The sequence below is a fragment of the Idiotropiscis lumnitzeri genome, chromosome 12 (assembly GCF_059441095.1).
Source record: "Idiotropiscis lumnitzeri isolate Australia: NSW breed Sydney's pygmy pipehorse chromosome 12, RoL_Ilum_1.0, whole genome shotgun sequence".
Lineage (NCBI taxonomy): Eukaryota > Metazoa > Chordata > Actinopteri > Syngnathiformes > Syngnathidae > Idiotropiscis > Idiotropiscis lumnitzeri.
Genome location: NC_142402.1, coordinates 16,176,186 through 16,197,619, shown reverse-complemented (window position 1 = coordinate 16,197,619; position 21,434 = coordinate 16,176,186). Strand labels below are relative to the sequence as shown.

The 21,434-nt window shown below is 40.7% G+C and overlaps 1 protein-coding gene across 3 annotated transcripts in view; it reads right to left on the bottom strand.

The window, feature by feature from the left end:
* Window positions 1-4,541: 4,541 nt before the first annotated feature.
* The window catches only part of LOC148326180 (guanine nucleotide-binding protein G(I)/G(S)/G(O) subunit gamma-12-like), a 29,374-nt gene continuing 12,481 nt past the window's right edge, over window positions 4,542-21,434 (bottom strand). For 2 of the 3 annotated variants that reach the window (XM_088311526.1, XM_088311528.1), the window contains 2 exons: window positions 8,173-8,280; window positions 4,542-8,048 (listed from right to left, as the gene is read on the bottom strand). In XM_088311526.1, coding sequence (XP_088167652.1) covers window positions 7,923-8,048; window positions 8,173-8,265 — 219 coding nt within the window. In that variant the 5' untranslated portion in view covers window positions 8,266-8,280 and the 3' untranslated portion in view covers window positions 4,542-7,922. Of the gene's footprint in view, window positions 8,049-8,172; window positions 8,281-9,935; window positions 9,956-21,434 lie in introns of those variants that run through there. The other variant, XM_088311527.1, reaches the window with a different exon arrangement.

Below are 21,434 nucleotides of genomic sequence, written 5' to 3'. Positions count from 1 at the left end.
GTGGAACACCATACCACATTGATGCAGAGTGAGACTCAGAGCAACAAAGGGTAACACCAAAAAAAAATCCTGCCTGCAAAACCACAATGGAGCGCTACTACTCATGCCAAACTCACACACAAATGTTTTAAGAACAGATGCAGACGGATAGAAAAGCACATTTTACGTTCTTCCTGAAATGTTAATAATCACTAACATGTCAGGAGCACTCAGATTTAAGTTACATGGGCCAACTGTGTAGGCAATTATTAATAATAAATGACTAATTAATAAAAACTATTAATAATAATTTAATGGTTTCATGGAACATCGAAACACACACCATTCGGTTTTGAATGTAGGTCAGCACTTCTATCCTGTTTACGCCATCTTACATCATTATGTTGTTGAAGCCTGACTAGAAGAATCACATCACACGAATCTGGACTTGTGTAAGGAGCAGCGCGCGTTCCAAACGACTCTTGGCTCTCCTCTGTTGCTTTTCCAACTCCGACTAAGCAGCTGATGTCACAAAGCAAGGCGGGCAATACCCTTCACAACGTGATGAGTCACCGTCACGAGAAGCGACGCGGGTTTGCGCTTGCGCAATGCCGCCCTGAGGTGTCACGTGATATACTTCAAGTTGCAAAACAACACGTTGGTTCAAGGCTAGAAAACAATAATGGGCCGGATCATATGTGCTCACTTGCTAGATTGTTCAATGTGTCATCATTCAAATTCAACCACGTGAATTCGCCTTTGAGTCAGCTAGCTTAATGCTAACACATAACGTTAGCTTCGTCTACTTGTCCCCCGCCTGTCGCCCGCAGTGAGCTCACCTGTGAGGACGAGCGGCACAGAAAATGGATGTGCAGGCTCGTCTACATTCTGTCAACCAATGTACAGACAGAGTAATAAGTAGTGTGAACGTCAACAAACACTAAATGATATATCCGCCCACACCTCTGATGACGTGTGGGGACTGCGTGATGAAGGTTAGAACGAAGATTACTACGTAAGACTGGCAGGTGTGTCACAAAAAAAAAAAACATTTGACCATTAACCCTGCGGTGAACATTCCATTTTCTTTATTTATTACAGATGTTGACTTGGAATTTCAGTTCTGAGCAGACAGAACAGAAATTAATTTTTTAATTAATTTTAATTTATTTATTTATTTATTTGTTACAAAACTTCTGAAAGAGTGCCTGGACATTGAAATTGATGTTCTTTTTAGATTTCAGGAAGTCAAAATTATGCTCAACGCACTAGGCGTCAATTAGAGTTTTAATTGCTTTAAATGCATTTTTAGCCCAGGAAACGTGCTCCGCTCAAACAAACGCAAAATAACCCGAAAAGTATCTAAATTCCTAATTTGAAAAGGAAAAGCCCACTAGACCATCTGAACATTATTTGAAGCACTTAAAACTAAGGGGTGTGGTGACTTCAATTTCACATATTTGTTTGAATGATGTTGGTTGATTGATTCACAACACAGCCACATCCCACTTTATGAGGGTGTGCACACTTACGCAATCAAATTAGCTCAGTTGCTTATTAGTACTTCATCTATCATAATTTTTTTTTTAATTGAGTTGTCCGGGTTCTAGGACGTAATAAAATTGGACAACATTTTAAAATGAGTATCTTTGTCTCTTTTTTTTCCACATCACAAAAACATTTGAAAAGGGGTGTGCAGACTTTTCATATCATGTGAGAACACATTCAACACTGTGCTAAGTCAACACGGTGCATAATAGGGGCAATTGGGGGCCGGGGGGTGGGCGCTAAAGTTTAAACAAACTCTCGAGTGGTGATTTAAAAATAACCCAAAACAGCAAATAGTCAGTAGCGGATTCCAAGTATAACCCCGCCCCCAATGCTCGTGGGCCCCTTTGAGTCCAGTTGGCACTGTGTGAAAGGTTGCGTGGCTTGTGACTCAACAGTGTGACACCTTGGATAAAGGCTCATTTCCAATCGGGGTGGGGTAGCGTAGCGCAGATCATTCCTCTTGAGCCTTCCGGCGAAAGTGAGTCCTAGAAAGTTTATAGGTCAGAGTTCATGTGCAGCTTTTTTATCGGGAAGATTCTAAAACAGAGCAGAATTCCACAGTACGGGATAAGCGTGCACTTTGAATGACCATGCATAGTAACTGTGAACTGGGAATATGTTGCATAAGCCTGACAACATGCAAAAATCAGCACATTCTTCAGGTTTGAAAGTTAAAAGCAAACGTTAGCTTAGGATATGACTTTGCAAAGCGTCGCAGTCAACTTTGTCCAATTTTTGTCACTTTTCAAAATGTTCATGTTTAGTGAGAATGCCTGTAACGCAGGAAATCCCATTAAATTAAAATAAAAATAAAAAATTAAATAAATAAATAAAAAAATGGCCATAAGTGTTTTTCACTGTAAAGCAACAAAAGGGTTGTTTCGTTCAAAAGAAGAAGTGCACCAAAATGTGAAAGAATGGCACACCCGCCCAAAAACGTCTCGTCAATGTCACTCCGTGTTCCTAATCTGTCCCGCACGACGCTAATGACGAACCTTATCATCACTCAGCACTGAATGGGAACTGCAAGTCAAATTCCATTTAAGGGAAGATTTAAATATAATGCAACTAAAACAACTTTGGAGCTTTTAGTTTCACTGTATGAGGAAGCTCACGGTGGAAAATTCCAAACTAATGAATGATCATAACAATATCACCGTTGATGCACATTCAATACACAAAAAAAAAAAAAAAAACGAGCACTTGATATTGTCTAATGACATGTTGGTTGCACATATCTGATGAAATGTTTCCACTTTTGAAACAACTTTGACTGCGGTTCTTGCGAAGGAAAAGGCAGCCCCACTGAATCACGTCTGTTTTGTACATTTCCATAAGTGGCTGCGACCACCAAAAGGAAGTAAGGTGCCACTGCAGTCCACTAACTCAGAACACACCCTCCGCACACAACAACCCCCCCCCCCCCTCATCAGCACATTCCAACACAGTGACGCTGTAACTGCCACGCTGGATTGTCAGACTGTGGCACATTATTGCGCATGCGTGCTGTGCAGGGTGCACGTTGCAAGGCATGCAGCTTGACACTTTATAAGGGACACTTGCGTAATGCGGAAGATCTAAGGTGAAAACTCGGAACCAAAGTGTTGCACGGATAGCAAATCTAATAATGCTCACTTTGGATTTGTCAAAGCCGGGGGTTGCTTCGGGGGAACCGCCCCGCCCGTCCTTCTCTTATAAATACTAACATCAATTAAAGATATCAAACAAGCATAGGTAGGTTTACCCATAAATGCCTTCGGAATTCTAGGACAATAATTATTAATATAATAATGATAATTATGCAAGCAGTTTTTGTACCGTTTATTCTCATTGGGGTTATTAAATCACAAATTATTATTATTAATTAGTTGTTATAATAGTAGTAGACTGTAAAAAAAAATGACATTTTAAGTTTGGCAGGATTCTTTACAAGTTTGTTTCGTTGCATTAAAATTGTTGCAATAAATCTCAATAATTAAGATTTATTCCCCTCCAATTTAAATTGTTGTTTTAGGCAAAAAAGCATTTTTTTCTTCTTCTTTTTCTTTTAACAGTGTACACATATTACATCATTATGATTTTTATTAACTATTCCAAATTGAGTTCACCCTCCCATTTAATGAAGTTGTTTGTCAACACTTTAAAAAAAAAAAAAAAAAATTCCTTTAAATTTGCAGACACATTTGTAGATTTTGAAACCAATGCACAATACCGTGCTCGTGGTAAAATATCTGACGACATAACAAATGCTGTGATTCTATTTCAGGTAACAGTGAGTGCTATTTCTGCCATCTTCCCATTACGTACAAGTGAATAGAAGAAAATCAGGTCCTCCAACTGGACAGAAGAAAATCAGAAACACCCGAGAGGCCACCAACAGAGATTGGAAACAAAGCAGGCCTTTTCCTGAAAAAGTAACACGAGATCTAAAAGCACATTTAAATGTCTGCAGTGTGGTTTTTAACAGCAGTGGTGAGGGAGGCCCAAAGATTTTCCAACCCCCAGTTAGATATACTATTTATATAAAGTTTGGAATATGGAGTATTTTGTGTCTGCGTGTAATACATCCCCCCCGCCCCAAAATTTTTCGTGTTAGGGTAACTCCCAAAAAAGCTCACATGTTCTAGTAGGCTTTTCCTAACATTTTTTTTTTCCTTTGTAGCAGAAGCCAGCGAGTATTGACTATTTGGAACTGTTCACAATTCCCTCCCAGTTCCAGCTGAAGAAAAAGTGCCAACCACCATGCGTCACGGAGGAGTCAAAAAACCCCAAAAGTTCAATTTTGGTTTTGTCAAGACCCCCCCAAAAAAAAAAACGTGATTGGGGAATTTTGATACAGTAGAAACAGTTTTTCTTGGTTTCCTTCTTTTTCACATAAAATTCCTGATAAATAGAACAAGGGTGTGTAGACTTTTTTTTTCTTAACATACCCACTGTTGATTTCACCTGGAATATGAGATAGTGAAGAAAATGAAGCACGCATGAACAGACTGCATTTCAAAACACCAATCCTCTGACACAACACATCTTTATTGAGATATTGGAACGATAATAGGAACGCTTCACTTCGTTCATCTTCATACAAAGGCCGCTTATATTAATAATAAACACGTTCCTCGAAATGCGGATTTTGATAGTTGCGCTATCAAATGGAACAGTTTAACAGTAAAGTTGCTTCATGGACAGAAATGATCACATGGCAGCGGCAAGCTAAACATTTCTGAAGAGGTTTATGGGAATTATTGCAAATAAGGGGAATTAATTGTTAAAAAAAAAAAAGAAAATCAGTTAGACAACAATAACCGTGGAAAAGAGAAGCACCAGGGAAGTCCAACAAAATATGAGAGAGGCTTTGCAACGCACGCCGACACAAAGATGGCACAGTGCAGTTGCAGTTTTATCAAAAAATGACTTTCATCCTGCAAATACAAACAATAGTTCTCCCAGTAAGTGTTTTTCAGAATACAATCACAAGCATGAGAAAAGCCGGAAAAACTTGACACAAGTTTAGTCCATCTTTTTTTTCCTTTTGGATCAATAAACCACAAGAAACTGGTAAGATGGGCATGTTTGTCATTTTAACTGGGATGCCAAAGTCTACATTACGGGGAGGGCCGAATTTAAGGGCCAAGTCATTTGTAAATTAGATCCAAAATTAAAATAAAAAGTAAAAAAATATATATATTATGTAAAAAAAAAAAAAGTAAAATTATTCTTTTTATAATACAGTCACTCCATTGTTATTTTTCATATTGTTTTAATTGTAATTACCAGGACTGTAACTAATTATTATTTCAATAAAGGAATAATTTATCGATTAATTGGATAAAAAAAGTTTGAATTTCCATCCCATTATTCCCAAACATATTTCAATTTGACCCCAAAAAATTTGTGATAATTCATTTACTGGTTTGGTTCAAAACATCAGAAAAAAGGCAAAAATATTTTTTGTTTTGTGAAACTAAATGTTTTATTTTGATTCAACACAAAGACAATCGGTCCACGTCCGTGCTGGACTATAGAAAGATATATTTACGATTGACAAGTTGAAATTTTGAGCATTTGGACAATTTTAAATGAAAAAGTTGATTTAAAAAAAATAATCAATGAATTTGATAATCGATTAGTTGTCGATTAATCGATGACTGCAATTACCCAATTACAGTGGTGCCTTGAGATTGGAGTTGAATTCGTTCTGTGACCACGCTTGTATTCATGAGAAAAATTGCACTTTGCAGTATTCACATAACCTGCGAATACGGATATGGAGAGCACAAAACACGTTCATTCACTGGTTCTTATGTGCTGTCTATGGCAAAACCGTTTCATGGCACATTAGCGCCACCAACAGATATCGTCCTTCCTCTGCAAGGAAAACTGCGACTTGGCGGCTGCTTAATGTGATGAAATTTGCTTCCGCCGACTTGCGAGGGATAGAAGCGTACTTTTATCTCAAATTTCTGCTCTTATGTCAAGACGATAAAACTTCCAAGTCAAGGCAAATACAAACTTGTAAGTCAAGGCACTTGTATCGCAAGGCACCACTGTATGTAATAAATTAAATATGCATGCAGAAAAGCTTCTTTTTGTTTTATTGTTATTTACACTCAATCAATTGAACAATTTTTTGACAATTTTTCTTTTAAACATGTATTTCAATTAAGCAATTTTAGGGAGGAAAAAACCGCTTAATTCATGCAACAAATACAGGACAAGGCGTTGCAAAGAATTATCAGTAGCAACACATTTAGAATCTTGAATTATGATGTTGAAAGAACACTTTGTTAAATTCATAGGCAGGTGACTTTGTTTACACTAACGACACGGCTGTCACCATAGCACCGACACTGGAGACACTGCAACTCGGGAAAATCAAACTGGATTAACATTTTACAATTACATATTGTAGAGAGCAGAGCTGAGCTGAGCCACTCTTGGAATCCGTAGGTGGTCTCAAAGGCTGCGTTACAGGTTTGGTCCAAACTAATTTTAATTTAATGTTGCACTTAGACAGTATTCCAAGGATGGCAGCTGACAAAGGCGAAAAAAAATCCAGAGACATTTATGTTCTGAATGTTACAGATTACGATTGTACAGGAACACCCACTGCGTATTTTTAACAATTTATTTATTTTTTTTAGTTTTTTTTTTGCTAGGGACAACCAATATCGATTTTTTTTATGTTGATTTCCATATTTGGCAGAATAAAAATGAGATGAATACAGTAACTTCTTTTTTGGTCCCTTATAACATGCAGTACATTCGAGTGTACTTTGTAAATCGCAATAGAGAAATAGCGGCGAAAAATCGTCCGAGTTTTGCCGTAATTTGGTGCTAATTTTTTCACAGCACGCAGGCAAATGCGAATTGAGCATTTTGCACCTTCACTGCAGTACCACAACGAGCCACAACATGCATGCGAGTAATGTATTTTGTATGCTGATTGTGTTACTGTAGCAGTTGATTGGCGATTTATAATTATCGTAACGTTTATGCTAATTTTGTTATATATGTATTGATAGCGTTTTGCGTTAAATGTACCTGAAATGAGGACATATGTTAAAGGAACTCTAATATATATACATATAATCTTTTAAATTCTCTTTGTTTTATGGGACAGGAACTCTGCAACTGAAAGTGTCAGCAGAACAGTACAAGTTTAAATTTAAATGTTTATTCGAGTTTGGTCGCTCTATATTGCGAGTGGGTCTGGAAAGTATCCCCTGGGTTCACTGGATTCAATCTCCGTTGCAAAGATGCTGTTTGAGTACCAAACACACTTGGAAAAAAAACAAAAAGGTAACTCGTCTGAGTGTGCCTTTCAAGGCGAGAATCACCTCAATATCGATGACATGGAATGTGGATTGTCACGGACGCCTCGGTAACAAGCTCTGAAAAACCCTGAATCTTCAGCCATCTGAACCGGATATTAAAGGTTGCCGGCCAAAATTGTGAACGTGAAATTGAACAACAAATAAAAATAAAAAGGGCCAGCATGAACCTGCTGTGAGACGCTAACAGTCACTGTCCATGACGACAAATCGCTAAACTGAGGACCACCAGTGACGCCTGTTATGTTAATTCATGCGGCCAAAGGCTTGCTAGTGGTCATCGCAGCAGACCGAAGAGTGGCACAACGAGTAAAGACTTGAGCGTGGGAGCCACAGAACAAAAAAAAAAAAAAAAAACGTCGTTTTGGAGAAGTAAAACTCAACAAAAAACAGGGTTGCGTCAGTAATTTGTTAGCACAAAAACAAAAAAAAGACGAGCTCGTGGTAATAATACGATCACGATTCACCCCTCACTCCTCCCGACATACAGAACACAGCAACATTAATAAGCCAAAAAAAACAAAACAGACGACTCCCATAAAGGCACGACGGGTCCCCCCCCTACAATATAGTGCAGGGTTTTTTGTCCTTAAAGGGATTGTCTGAGGCAGGGATGCCCATGAGGAGAGGATCGGTTTTGGAGTGATCGTTGCAGTAAGTCATAAGGTCCGCGGAGGCCTTGGATACCTGCGGTCATAGAAAAGTAGAAAATTCAAACACTGGCGCCTCTCGGACATTTTTGTTTTTTAATGATCCATCTGTCTTATTATTTGACTTCTCATACATGAAATGTTTTGTTTTTTTTGTTTACCTTTATCCTCTCGATGTTGGCCTCTATCCTCAGCTGCTGCACAGTCCGCCTGGCATGGGCGATGTTATTCGAACTGTGAGCCTTTGAAGACATCGTGGGCAATCAACACTGCGAGAGAGAGAGAGACAACAGCAGGGACACACTTTTTAGTACGTTTCCAAACCGTGATCGAGATGAAGCGCTTATTTTACATTGCGATAAACATCAAAATGTCACGGAAATGGAATTTTTTCTACTATTCGACAACAGGAATCTTTGCTGCTTATAAAATAATTTTTGGATTATTATTATTCAATTTATTATATATTTTTATATATTAATATGATAGATTTTTTAAAATATTTTTTTATTATATTATTTATGCATTTATTTATTTTTTTACAAAATCCCTATCTATTGTAATGCCCACACATTAAATAAATAATGTTCAGAGAAATTTTGCTTTACGTTGGGGTCAATTTGGCAATTATGTGTACATAGGAAAGTCGCCGACCCGGGACTGAGAACGAAGCGGGTCTGGCTCGCAAGTGAAAATGAGTTGAGTGCTTATTTATTTTATTTCAACTTTTTTTTTTTTTCCCTAAAATTTGAAATTTGGGGGCAGTGTGCTCCTCGTCCAAAAAGTATGGTGCCCTGAAAATTATTCTGCTCGTGTTATCTAAATGAAACTTGTGAGTTGCTTCTTGAAAGAAAGTCCGCCCCCCCCCCCAAAAAAAATGTTGTTCGTGTAAGCAGAGCACATAAGATGAAAAATGATATACATATTTTTTTAAATATATTTTTAACCCAAATATATATATATATATTTTTCTTAAACATTTAAAAAATATTATTACCATTACAACTAACCATACTAAGCAACTAACTACAATTGATCGGAGCCAAATATTTATATTTCTGGTATCACCCGACTGATGGCATAAACTCAAGATTTCTTTAAAAAAAGAAAACCCGTCCTGCATATGTCACATGCTGCAGCTGAACGCTGTAAATCGCCGAGCGGACCGTGGAAAGAAACAACACTGCCGGGTTAATGAACGTCATTTCACCTTCCACACTTCCTCTTGCTTCATTGTTCCCAGAAGCGGCATTATTTATTTGGCTCGGCGCCACATCAACTCGCAGGCAACTTCATTGCGGACACATGCGCGCTATAAATACATCCCATAGAATTATTTGACCTCGTAACGAATTAATATTTATTAGTGTGGTTGCAAGTGCACTGCAGCATATTTAATTTGAATTTGCAAGCGGCCAATGCAAAAAAACAAACAAAAAAAAAACCTGCAACAGGTTGAACTTGTGATTCCGCTTCCTGCAAATCATTGACAGACTTGATGGGAACAAGCCCGGACACGTCGTCCATGGCATGTGGGAGCTGCGTGTGCTCCGCTTGCGCCGTTCCTTCCCTCCCTGCAAGCAGACTTCCTCTAAACTGCAGTTTGCTTTCCCAACACCAGAATTCACACACGACTTCCTTGAACACATTCGGCAACGCATTTTTTCTTGAGACACATTCCGCTTACGGCAAAACCATCCGCATCGAGCAACAGGAAACTCCTAATAAGGCTTCCCACGCCGGGTCATTTCTCGAGAAATGCACGTGGGAAAAAAAACATTTCTGGATATGACAAAGCGAAAGAGAGGAGAGCTGCCAAGACGAGAGATTCACCGCTTCGCCGGTATTTGCCGAGACATAGTGCGCATAGTTTCGGAGTAGGGATGAAGTGTGAAGTAGGGGAAGCGGATTTAAAAAAAGGTACCATGCCTCCTCTGTGCTGATTCAACAACGCAATCAGTGAGAGGACGACGCCAACTTCGACTTCGACTTTTCCGATTACGACACAAGGCTTGGCCTCACAGTTCAGAGGTCGTGGGTTCGATTCCGGCTGGGGCCTTCCTGTGTGGAGTTTGCATGTTCTCCCCTGTGCCGGCGTGGGTTCCCTCCGGGTACTCCGGTTGCCTCCCACATTCCCAAAAAACTTGCATGGCAGGTTGATTGGAGATTCTAAATTGCCCCGAGGTGCGAGTGTGAGAACGGATGGCGGTTTGTCTTCCAGCCATGTTATTTGACATCGGGTTTAGTCGGCCCGAGTCGGTTTCCACACAGTGATAGCCGCGGCAAATGTTTTGACATTAGAAAGATCTCGCGAGGCACCCACGGCAATCACGGCCTGACTCATTCGTGTTGTCTTAAGACCATCAAATTCTGTCCATGGTGGCCTGAAATTGGGCAACCATAACGTGCAAACGTAGTCTGCATACATCACAGGCAACGGGTTCATTGCAGAGGTCAATTACTACTTTTCTGGCAATTAACTCATTTACTGCCATTGACGGCTAAAGACGTCCAAAATCCCCTTTTTTTTTTTTCCCACTCAGCTGGTTGTGAATGAGTTAATGTTGCAATTAGGACAAACAACCTGGTTGTCCTGCAGGCTGTGATCCCTACACATCAAATTATAATGCTCATGACTCTATTTTGTGAGGTTTAAAAAAAAAAAGGAAAAAAAAGGGGAGGGTCTTTATTTGCCGACTTGGCTGCACCTGAATAAAGACTTAATTTTGTAGACAGACTCCCGAGATTAGCGCAGTTGTCTGGAATAACGAGCGTGAGACATGGATGGCTCTACTGTGAAGTGCACATAGCAAGGTGAACAGTCATCACGGGAAAACGCTCGGCGTTTAGTCACCAAGGCGAGGCGGCCGAGGTGAATCACGAAAAGCGCTGGTTTATGGGCAACAAGTTTGCAGACTTTTTCTTTTATTTGAGCAAAAAAAAAAAAAAAAAAATGCATTTTTGAGTTGATCATTTCGCGCTGCCTGCCTGACGGATTGAACCCCCCCCCCAAAAAAATTCTTAATTACACAGCTGACTGGGCCGACCGCGGAATGGAGAAACTTGAGTCTTTTGTGAAGCAGCCCTGAGAAACATGCAGCAAACAATGGCCACTTTTCTTATCGTAAGAAAAACGGTAAAGCTGTACGGTAACTTGAGAACAAATAAAAGACCCAACTATTCGTTTTCTTCTCCGGGGCGCCCAAAGTGCGGGAAGACTTCAATGTCACCCGGCAACCATTTCGCTGGTGTGCAGTCCGTGTGATGGGATGCTAGCAGCTTCCCGTGCCAATGCTCCAATTTAAAGTGCAATTGGAAGGTATGTTTGAATGTTTGATGCAATTCGGGTATGGAGAAGGCTTGCAGTATAAAAAAATAAAAAAAAGTGAGGATCAGAAATAGACCACCTCTTGCAGCACCACCCTAACAAACACACACACATGCACTCGCGCACACACAAGACCTCCTGGACCACCAGAGCAGTGCTGCCACACTGCCATGTTGTACCTTACACACACACACACACATGCGTTTCATTAAGTGTGCGTTCAAAGAGCGGCGAACAGAGAAGCCTTATGACTCAGCGCCGTTAAGAGCAACGCACCAAAGAAAACTCTTAAATTTTGCCGCTGACGAATACAAACAGCAACCACCAAAGTGTAAAAGAAGATGCAGCCCAGTCTCATGTGCAGTCTGTGTGGTCCTTGAGAGGTCTTTGCAAGATGAATAGAGAGTGGCCTGATTTTTTTTAGTTAGTTTTTGCCTCTTCCTGATTTTGGATTCTTTGCAAACGAGGTATGTCCGAGAAGGAGGATTAGATTTAGATTTTTCATATATTTTTCCCCTCCGATGTAATCACATTGGAGTATCGGTCAGATTTTTGCATCCAATCAACTTTTTCTTCCCTTCCTTCCCATGCGCAAGGCAGTCATCAAGCGGACGCGTTTTGAAATTTTTATTTTAACTCACTACCAGCCGAGTAAAAAAAAAAAAAAAAAAAGAATCTTTGATGTCTTCAGCCGTCAATGGTTGTAAATGAGTTAAAGGGGAAATATTTGTAGTTTTTAAATTGGGTTTAAAATATACAGTATTTTATGTGACACCCGTCCTGGAATTTATCTGACACACGTAGCATTTATCACGCTTCAATGTTTTGGATCATCAAGGCAAGTTTGATATCGCAAAGGAAACTAAAGTCAGTAAAAAAAAAAAAGAGTTTTTGAATTACATGCCATGTCACTATTAAGGGGCGTGGCCCTGGACTGTTTGCCCCATTTAATGAATACACAAAAGAAAGTGTAATGACAAGTGAGGCTTGGGAAAAACCCGCAAGTTGTGGCGCTTCAAAGTCCAGGTAAGTGCCACAAATCGCTCAACTCGGCCTCATTGCACATCCTCGCTCCGATTTACACTTCACGACAATCCGCTGCAAGTCTGATCGCAGTTTGCAGCCAGCAGCAGGCGGTCAATTAAAGAATTCGGGGCACGACGAGACAACGGTTTTCATCATGAGCACGTTAAAGCACGACTATGCTGAACGATTAGAACTACAAAATCGAGTCAGTGTAGTCAATGTTCCTTTAAGACGTCGCGTCACTTAAATGGCAGCTTTTAGGACACGCGTTACTTAATGTAAGTGACGATGACAATCAGTGTGCGGAACGCAGACCGAAATGGAGCGCCGACTGACGTCTGCTATTTTGAACAAAGGAGAGTTCAAAGACCTGGAATCGAGCCACAAACTAGTCGACTAGTTGCCGGTTGCACACAAACACACATCCTCCCTCTCGTGTGCACCCCTCCCAGTACAAACTGTGCAAGAAGGAGTTTCCCAGTCTGACGGCCAAGCTAACAGTAGCCTTCTCATGCTCCCTGTCGCCAGTCAGCACTTTTCCAGCTGAGTGAGAAACCGCCGCCAGCTACACCTTCCACGTGACCCCTCACTTCACATCAATTCTCTGCACACCTCCCCCTCCTCGCCTCCGTTGTATAAACACCGACTTGTTCTTACTTGGTTACCCCCTGTTTAGAAAACGTAGTAATACTCAGTCATCAGTCCTGTTGTTTACGAGCCAAAGGGGGTTGGTGAGACTTTCTGGGAGAGGGGTGAGGCAGGGACTAAATTGTGTGGCGCAACACTTGTTCATGCTGTGAGAACCGCCAGTGACATCATTACTTTCCCATCGACAAAAAAAAACAAAAAAACAAAAAGCAGTTTCTGTTTATGGCTGCTTTCTCTGACATTAACGTGCAATTGTCATGACCTGAGACTGCGAGAAGTTATTTCATGAATACGTTCCACAGACACTTAATATTTTTGTGAGGTTATTGCAGGACGCTGAACATGTATTGTTGCCTATATAAATTCTGTAAATCTTTTTTTTTTTTCTTTGTTTCAGACAAGTTCATGCATGCATGCCAAAGCAACACACAGATGTGCAAAAACAATTCAAATCATTTTAGTTGGCGTGCCACACCACTAGTTGCCAATGTGAGAAATATTGTATGATTCGAATAAAAATCGGTATTAACTCATTCAATCCATAAAACATACGTATACCTTTCCAAACACATAGTGCCCGCCTCCCAAAGACGTATTTACACGTCTTTTTTTTTTTTTTTTGCGACTTAGCGCCGTGTTTTTATAGCATTAGAACACAATATTCTGTTGTCCATGCAAAATCAGTCAAACTCCAGAAAAACGCTGGGATTGAGGGGTTTTCTCGAGTGAAAACAGCTGGCAATAAATGAGTTAAACATCCAAATATTTATTCTAGGTGGCATGAACTCAAAGATGAGTGATTTGCGACTGCGTTGCAGATGCTGGACTAGAAAGTAGCTTCTGATGTTCAAATAAAAATGCTAATGCTAATGCTAGCGATCGGAAAATTGCGCGGTAGCAGCCACGCAACAACCTAAAAAATCTGCATAAAGCTAAAACGATGACATGAACGCAAACCGCAAATACACGGCTTGAGTATAATATTGAAGAAACCTCTGCAGAAAAATTTGTCATACTGCATCATCGTGGTATTCTCGTGTCATTTACAGTAAAATAGAATTTCATGAACTAATAAAGGTGTTGTGATGGCTCCAGTTTCATTTCCATTACTTGCGGTGGAAAAACATAAGCTGAACAAATGTCTTGTTGACCGCGATCCCAAGGGAACGGATTACGTTTGACCTCAGAGGTTGCACTGTCGGGGCAAAGCGTTATCCGCTGCGCGCCGAGCGAGAGGTCAGCTGAAGGAAGCAGAAAAACAGCTGGTGACGTGGTGTTGGGTGCGAGGACTCTTGACGAGAGCCAGAGCAGCAGCAGCAGCACCACCCCGCAACGGCAGGTATGATAAGTAGAGCTGACCCAACCCCACCCACACTGCACATTTGGAACAAAAGGAAATTCCGGGAAAGGCAATGTTCTTTTATGGCAGCTTGCAAGAATGCTGCTGGGTGATCAGCTGAGAGGTCTCCGTTATTCCTTGAAAGAAGTTTTCTTCGAAAAGGGGGTGGCTGTGCAAAGGTTAATGGGAACTTGGTTAAACATGCAAGAAAACACAAGTGTGTTATTCCCGCATTGCTGTGAAGACTTCCAGTTAAACTTGAAAGGCCGTACGTTAGCTTCTCCGAATGAAGCAGAACAGCATACGCAGGCTGGTGGCTCCAAAAAGTGTCATTGAAATGTGATTGTCATGTGCAAACTGTCCAGACAGAAGACGAGACAAGACACATTTCCAAACCCTGTGCAATTTCTCGTGGCTCACTGCAACTGTACCGTGACGACTTGTGCAGACTAGCGGCCCAGCCCTTGCTGCAAATTTGGATGATTTCCTAAATAGTGGCGTCTTTGACGTTTACGGTCCAAGTAAACATGAAAAGAAGACAATTACATGTTGTGAACTCTCAACACAACCACATTTCCTTGGAAAAGTCCTTTAAGCAACGATACAGAAACACATGTAGACGGAAAAAAATTGCCGGGAATATATTCTTTATCCTCAAAAAAATAAAAAAAACCTGGACCTTACTGAGTCACTTGAAGTAGTTGTGAAACTCTTCTTTGTTAATGTCTGCATGATTGTATTTTACTGACCAATGATTTGAAACGGCCCCACTGAAAATGTTTCAAGACATTAAAATATAGTTAACTGCTATACACAAAGGGAATTTTTTTTATTATATAAAAAGTAGTTTGTTCATAACTAAGTGAAACGCATTAAGTAAAAATAGTTTAACTGAATTAACGATGAGTCAATGGAATTTTCAGTAGAATACGCGAATGCTGAAATATTCAACAAGTGCAGCCTTACATTCAACCATCCCGTTATATCATTATATTTTTATTGTTTTATTGTGGTATTCAACTGCAAAAAAAAAAAAATACTCCTCAAAAGAAGTCATCAATTAGCAAAATTGCTCCGTCATTTTGAGTTTTCTACTATGAAGCCCGTTTATCGCAAGGGGAACGCTCCTGAAAAATCAGTGCTTACTCCCCCTACTTTCCACTAACAACCCAGGCTAAACTTAGCAGCTCTCCGTCGAAATGCATCACTTCAGACTTTCTGGATGCAAAAAAAAATACACTTTTTGTTGGCATCAGAAAGAGAGACTCGAGACGAGTGAATCATGACTAACAACTGCAACACCAGCAACTAGTTTTTAAAATCAAGAATACTTTTGCAGCTCTGAAAACAAAGCGGCGTGTCAAGTTAGATAAGCTACGCACATCAGTGATAGCCAACCGAGGGAGCTAATCAGTGTCCTCAAACATGCTGATGTTTGGAACAGGACTGACTGCACATGCCGTGGAACAAGACTGACAAGGAGTAACGTGTGTCAGGGACTGCCTGACTTCATGACAGATAAGTGTGATAACACGGGGGGGGGGCACGGGAAGCGTCCTGGCTTGCGAGGGTTAAACGGGGGCCACAATTCACACGTGGTCAAATTTGGACACGCTATAATTACAGTCCACAGTGACTACAACACACAAAGTCATCTCGCCAACACATGATGGCAACATTTTGCACAGGTGCAGTAGGGCTGGATGATTAATCGAAACGTAATTGTGATTGAAATTTTGCTTTCAAACGTTATCACTGAAGAAAAATGATTAATGTGCAGAATGGCGCGGTGCGTTAACACATTCTCATTGGTTGAAAGTAACCTTGAATGCACCATGTTGCTTGCGTGGATTTAGCCACTGGGGAGGCCACAGGGGAGGGGAGGCCACGGCCCCGCCTCCATGCCCCTTGCCCAAAATAAGCTTGGACCACTGGTGCCAGACAAGATAATGACTTTTGGGTATTTTCCGATTATATCCAGGATTTTTTTTTTCCTAGCATTTACCCTCGTTCCCCTCCGAAAAAAAAACTAAATAAATGAATTGGCCCTGCAGAAGAATTTTGGGGGGTTTGTAAAAAATAATAATAAAAAAAAAAAAGTAAATAAATAAATAAATAAAATACAATCAAAATTAAATTAAATACAATAAAATTAAATTAAATAATACAATTGTTGTCCATATATAAAATAATACCCTAAGAAAAAAAATCAATCCTAGCTCCGCCAGTGGAAATAGCAGAATGAAAATGCTCGAGGCTGGAAATTCACATGATATTTATGAGGTCATTTTGTACTTGACGAAAAGAATGGAGCGTTCAAGAGTAAAGTGTTCAACATGCAGGGATGAGTGGGCATGAGGCTATGGCGACAGTTTCGGGGAGTCGTTCTGAAATCAATGAAGAAATGTTTGAATAATCGGGATTTCATTCTCAATCAACTTCATTGTGATTTTTTTTTTTTCCATAATCGTGCAGCCTTACAATGCATGGTGCATTTTTTAAAATTCTTGAAAAAAAAACATCCTTTTCCACCCAAGAGTTACATGTTTCCATGCAATTTGACCTACGTATCTCTTTGCATATTTACTGTTGTTTATTTATTTTTTTTTAGGCTTGCCTCCTTTTAATGACGTTCCCAAAGTAAAACTGCTAGATGACTAGCCCATAAAATTAAAGAAGTGATTATTATTTTGAACTTGTGCTTACACCTATATTACCCATTTCATGCGGCTTATCCTCATTAAGGTTGCAAGTCTCGGCCAAGTCAAACACGAAGATTATTTGGCCTCTAGTTAGGCACAATAGTCATTCGAGTTGTTTGTTTCGCCACAAAAGAACTAAAACATCCTTCAGGCTCGGGGGTTATAGCACCAACTACCGTTCCGCAAATGCATTCATGTCGACCGAGAACTACCCGTATACTTGTGCACATTGCCTTATTTTAGCTGCCCTTCCACAAGCTAGTGATCCGGGTATTAAAATATAGCTCCCGAACTGCTGAGTGGGACATTTACAAGCTAGCAAGCAGCGCCAGGCATGCTGTTTGGCTATTGTTGAATTTCCAAATGATCAGTGGTGTAAGTGAGTGGGTTAAGTGGGAATGCGGTGGAGGAGAGTGAAGCCAAAGAGGATTCATGAAACACGTGCAGCAGTGGGCCAGATGATGGACAAGAAAGCATAGATATGTAATAAACACTTAATTAACATACAAGAGAGAAGATGGAGCCAAAGTCCTCGCTATTAGGCAAGTAGTAATTGTTGGCAAGGACGTATGTTCAAGTGATACATTATCACCTTTCTATATCAGGGAGGAGCCAAGTTTAGCCTGGGTTGTTAGCGGAAGATAGTCTTTCCAACTTTTCCAACAAATGTTTTCAAGTGGTGCAGTAATCGTAAGCTGTTTGTAGGGGATGGCGGCTTGAGGTTTATTTTTTTCTCCTAACATTCTTTGCATGGGAGGGGCCCCACTGTAGTCAGCCGTGGCTTTGTTGATGCTCGCTAAGTATTTAGGCACCTCTCTTTATGCACAGGATGCCAGCAGTCTGACACAGGCGGCGGGCAGGGCTGCGAGCGCCTCAATGATATCATTGGCAGTCGGCTATTTTTGGTGATCGCCTATGTTGTTGCTGGCTACCGCGCAGGCGCTTTCAGCCTAAAATGTCAGCAACGAGTGGCCCGTGTGGGTGCCAGCTGGGTATCAATCAAATGATCAAGGTCTCCGCAGTTTGCAGCGAGGTGCCTCGGAGCCACCGGTTCTCCAGTAATAGGCCATTATCAAGCCGTGAGCAGCCCAAAACAAACACAGGCATGTGGCAGATAATGCGGTTCAGACGTCATTGCAGACGCACGGTGACATGCACAAGACAAAGGCGGCCAAGGCGGAGAAGGTGCCAGGAAGAATTCTCGGCTTTGTTCCCCGAAAACAAATCCCGTCGAAAGCCGGCTCTATCGTAGTACATCAGGTTTTTATAGCATACAAGCAAGTGGGAATTTAGAGTTGCACGCTTTTAGAGTAAAACCACGTTCGGCCACAGTAATGACTTCTACTAGGGGAGAAGAATTTTAAAAAAAATAAATAAATAAAATGTAAATGCTCCCTGGTTCTGGAAGCCCCGCGATAAACGGGGGTTCCAAAACGAGCGGCGTTTGCTGCAAAGGACTGAATAGTGAGTCGCCGTAAACGGGCTGCGAGAGAGATAAGAGTTCATGTCAGTGTGTGCACGCGTGTGCATCGCCGTTCATGTGTGAGCGCCAGAGTGTTCGTTCTGCAAGTTGTGCAGCTGTGCGTATGTTGCATTTGGGACGGGGCCAAGAATCAGCGGCCGGCAACAGGAGCGCCATAAAACTTAAAGCTATTGTGCGTCCTATGCCTTTTTTGCCTGCACCCCCCCCCCTTGCCTCTGAAAGCTACTATTCACGACAAGGACAGAGGGACACTACACAATGGATCTCAATTCTGCCCTGCCTGCGTGGAACAATAAACAAACGAATTCAGTCTTTCCAGTCTCCGCCCAGCCGAGTGCTTGCATGTACGTTACAAACGCTCTTTGCCAGCCAAGGTGGAGCTGACGAGGCCAAAGGTTGACCGCGGTTGCTCGTAGGCCATCAAACTGTCTCACCTCCCAGCTGGATATGAGGTCGGGGAGGGAGAAACAACAACAGCGTGCATGCATGGAATAATTGATAACGGCTTTAGACGTCACACAGCTCATTAGAGAACCAAGTAAAGGTTATAAAAGGCTGCTGTTTTTTTTTCCAAGAAAGGGGGAAACGTGATTAGTCACACAGGGTGACATAATGGTGATGTCGAGGTGTCTGTACATCTGTGGTGAAATGATTGCGTTTATGTCCTTGAAAGTGATTGGGTTCAAATCTCTCAGGTGCATCGTGCATCTTATGAGCATTGTACGATTTTTAGAGCTAAGCGTGTTTCAAGTTAGATAAGAATGGCGATTTAGAAGTAAAAACGTGAAGAGTTTAGAACAAGGGTGGGCAAAATACGGCCCGTTAAACATTTTAATCCGGCCCGCTGAACTTGGAAAAAAATAATTAAATGAATAAACCTTGTTAATGTTTTATTTTCTAAATACTGCGGTTTTTCAAAGACAGATATTGTTGGAATGTTTTTGTTCACTTTCATTTAAAATTAAATGTATTTTTTTTCAACAAAAAAAAATGCCCATGAGGCTGACACCTGCATGAAGCCATGTGTGGCAAACATGCATTAACTCATTCACTGCCATTGACGGATATAGAAGCCAAAAATTTAATTTGACCTGGATTGACACTGAATGAGTTAAGTATTGTCTTAAGGGGTAGAATGGGTCACAAAATAAACCGTTTGCTTCGTAGCGCCGTTTTGTGGTCACAGTTTACAGCTCGGTAATTGTCATTCATTCAACAGCCAAGCCAGAATTTTGCTATCGTGACAATGCTATTTGTGTATGTACAACAGTTTTATTTATGTACGCATGTGTCTGACTTGATTTCAGCTAGCCATGAAATGCAAATGGAGCATGACAAAGTGGCGTTTTGAAGAGAAAAGAACCTGAATTGTTCTTATATTATCTGACATCTCAAGTTGCATCAGACATTCGTTAGCGTTTTTACCTCATTAAACCACAGGACATTTGAAAAAGTGCTCAGCCTGTCCGCGGGTAATTTATTTGCCTGCAAAGTGCCTGCCTTTGCCCTTGCAAATCGCAGTTCAATAGGGTCAGGGGTCAGTGCGGATTTCCTTTTCTCCCCTGAATTGGAGCACTTTTTAATTTTTGGGTACTTCGATCGGTGGGGGGGGGGGCGGAAAGAAGGTTGCAAATGTACAAGGGATCACAATGCAGATGACATCAGATACTTGAAACCTTAAACGGGGTGGGGGTGGGGGGGGTGGTAATAAACTACGTCCAAGACACAGTGGGTTCATCTTGGACAATAGTGCACACTTCCAGAGTGCCATGTGACTTTCAAATAAGAGTCTGGATTGCCTTTCAAACACTTCTCACTCACAATGCTGGTGAATATGCACACTAAAAAACTGTGACATTGCTCAGTCAAACCTCCCCGCCTCCAAAAAAAATTAAAAAATAAATAAATAAAAAAAAACCAGGGTGATAAGCAAAACTGTCACTAAGTCTTTATCTCGTGTGAGGTTCAAATTATCTTCCGGCAGGAAGGAACATTTCGGAAATAGGACAAGAATGACATGAACATGCTTTGAAGACAGCACGCTGCGCGTGACCAATGACCGATGTGCAATCTCGCAAGATATCCCGATGCATGCATGTTGCTGGAGTAAGACACTGACAAGGGCACATTCCATACTTTACGAAGATTCACACTATCACATTTGGGCTTTTCCTCATCCTGAATTGACTACACGAGCGTTTCAAGATCCATTTAATGGATATTGCGATGTTGACAATTCATGACCGGATAAATCCTGTGAAATTGAAGGCCAAGGAGAGGAAAAATCAGTTACAAACTAAAGACCTGATCCTTTACTGTATATATAAAATGTGTTAGGTTTCTCTGCATTGAATGTGACATAAATTAAAGTGCAGAAAATGCCACTATGCAAATGTGAGAGGCATAGGGCCCTCCCGTGAACAGGGAAAATTTGCGGGTAATTGGCGCCACTACAAAATGATTATAATTGACTATATTTATACAGGCTTTGCCCGTGATCAACCATGACATGAGAATTCCACAAATAATTGACAATCACGCCCAAAAATTATTCACAACTGCCGACAATAGATAACACGGGATAGCAGAAAAACAATTTTTTTTTTTTGGGCTAAATGAAGAAGTTTGATTATGCAGAGGTCCACTGTACTCTTATTGCATTGGCTTGAGAAACAAAACCAGCAAATAGGTGACTTTCTGTTTTCAGAAAACAACAGTGGGTAAGTTAAAAAAAAACAAATATGGTGGTAAAAGAATGCACAATCCGAAAAAATAAATAAATAAATAAATAAAAAATGTAGCCCCGTAAATCGAGATGTAACATGTCATGGTACTTCCTTGACACCAATTATTACTTTCTTAACGTTATAATAAATAAATAAATATATTATATTAAT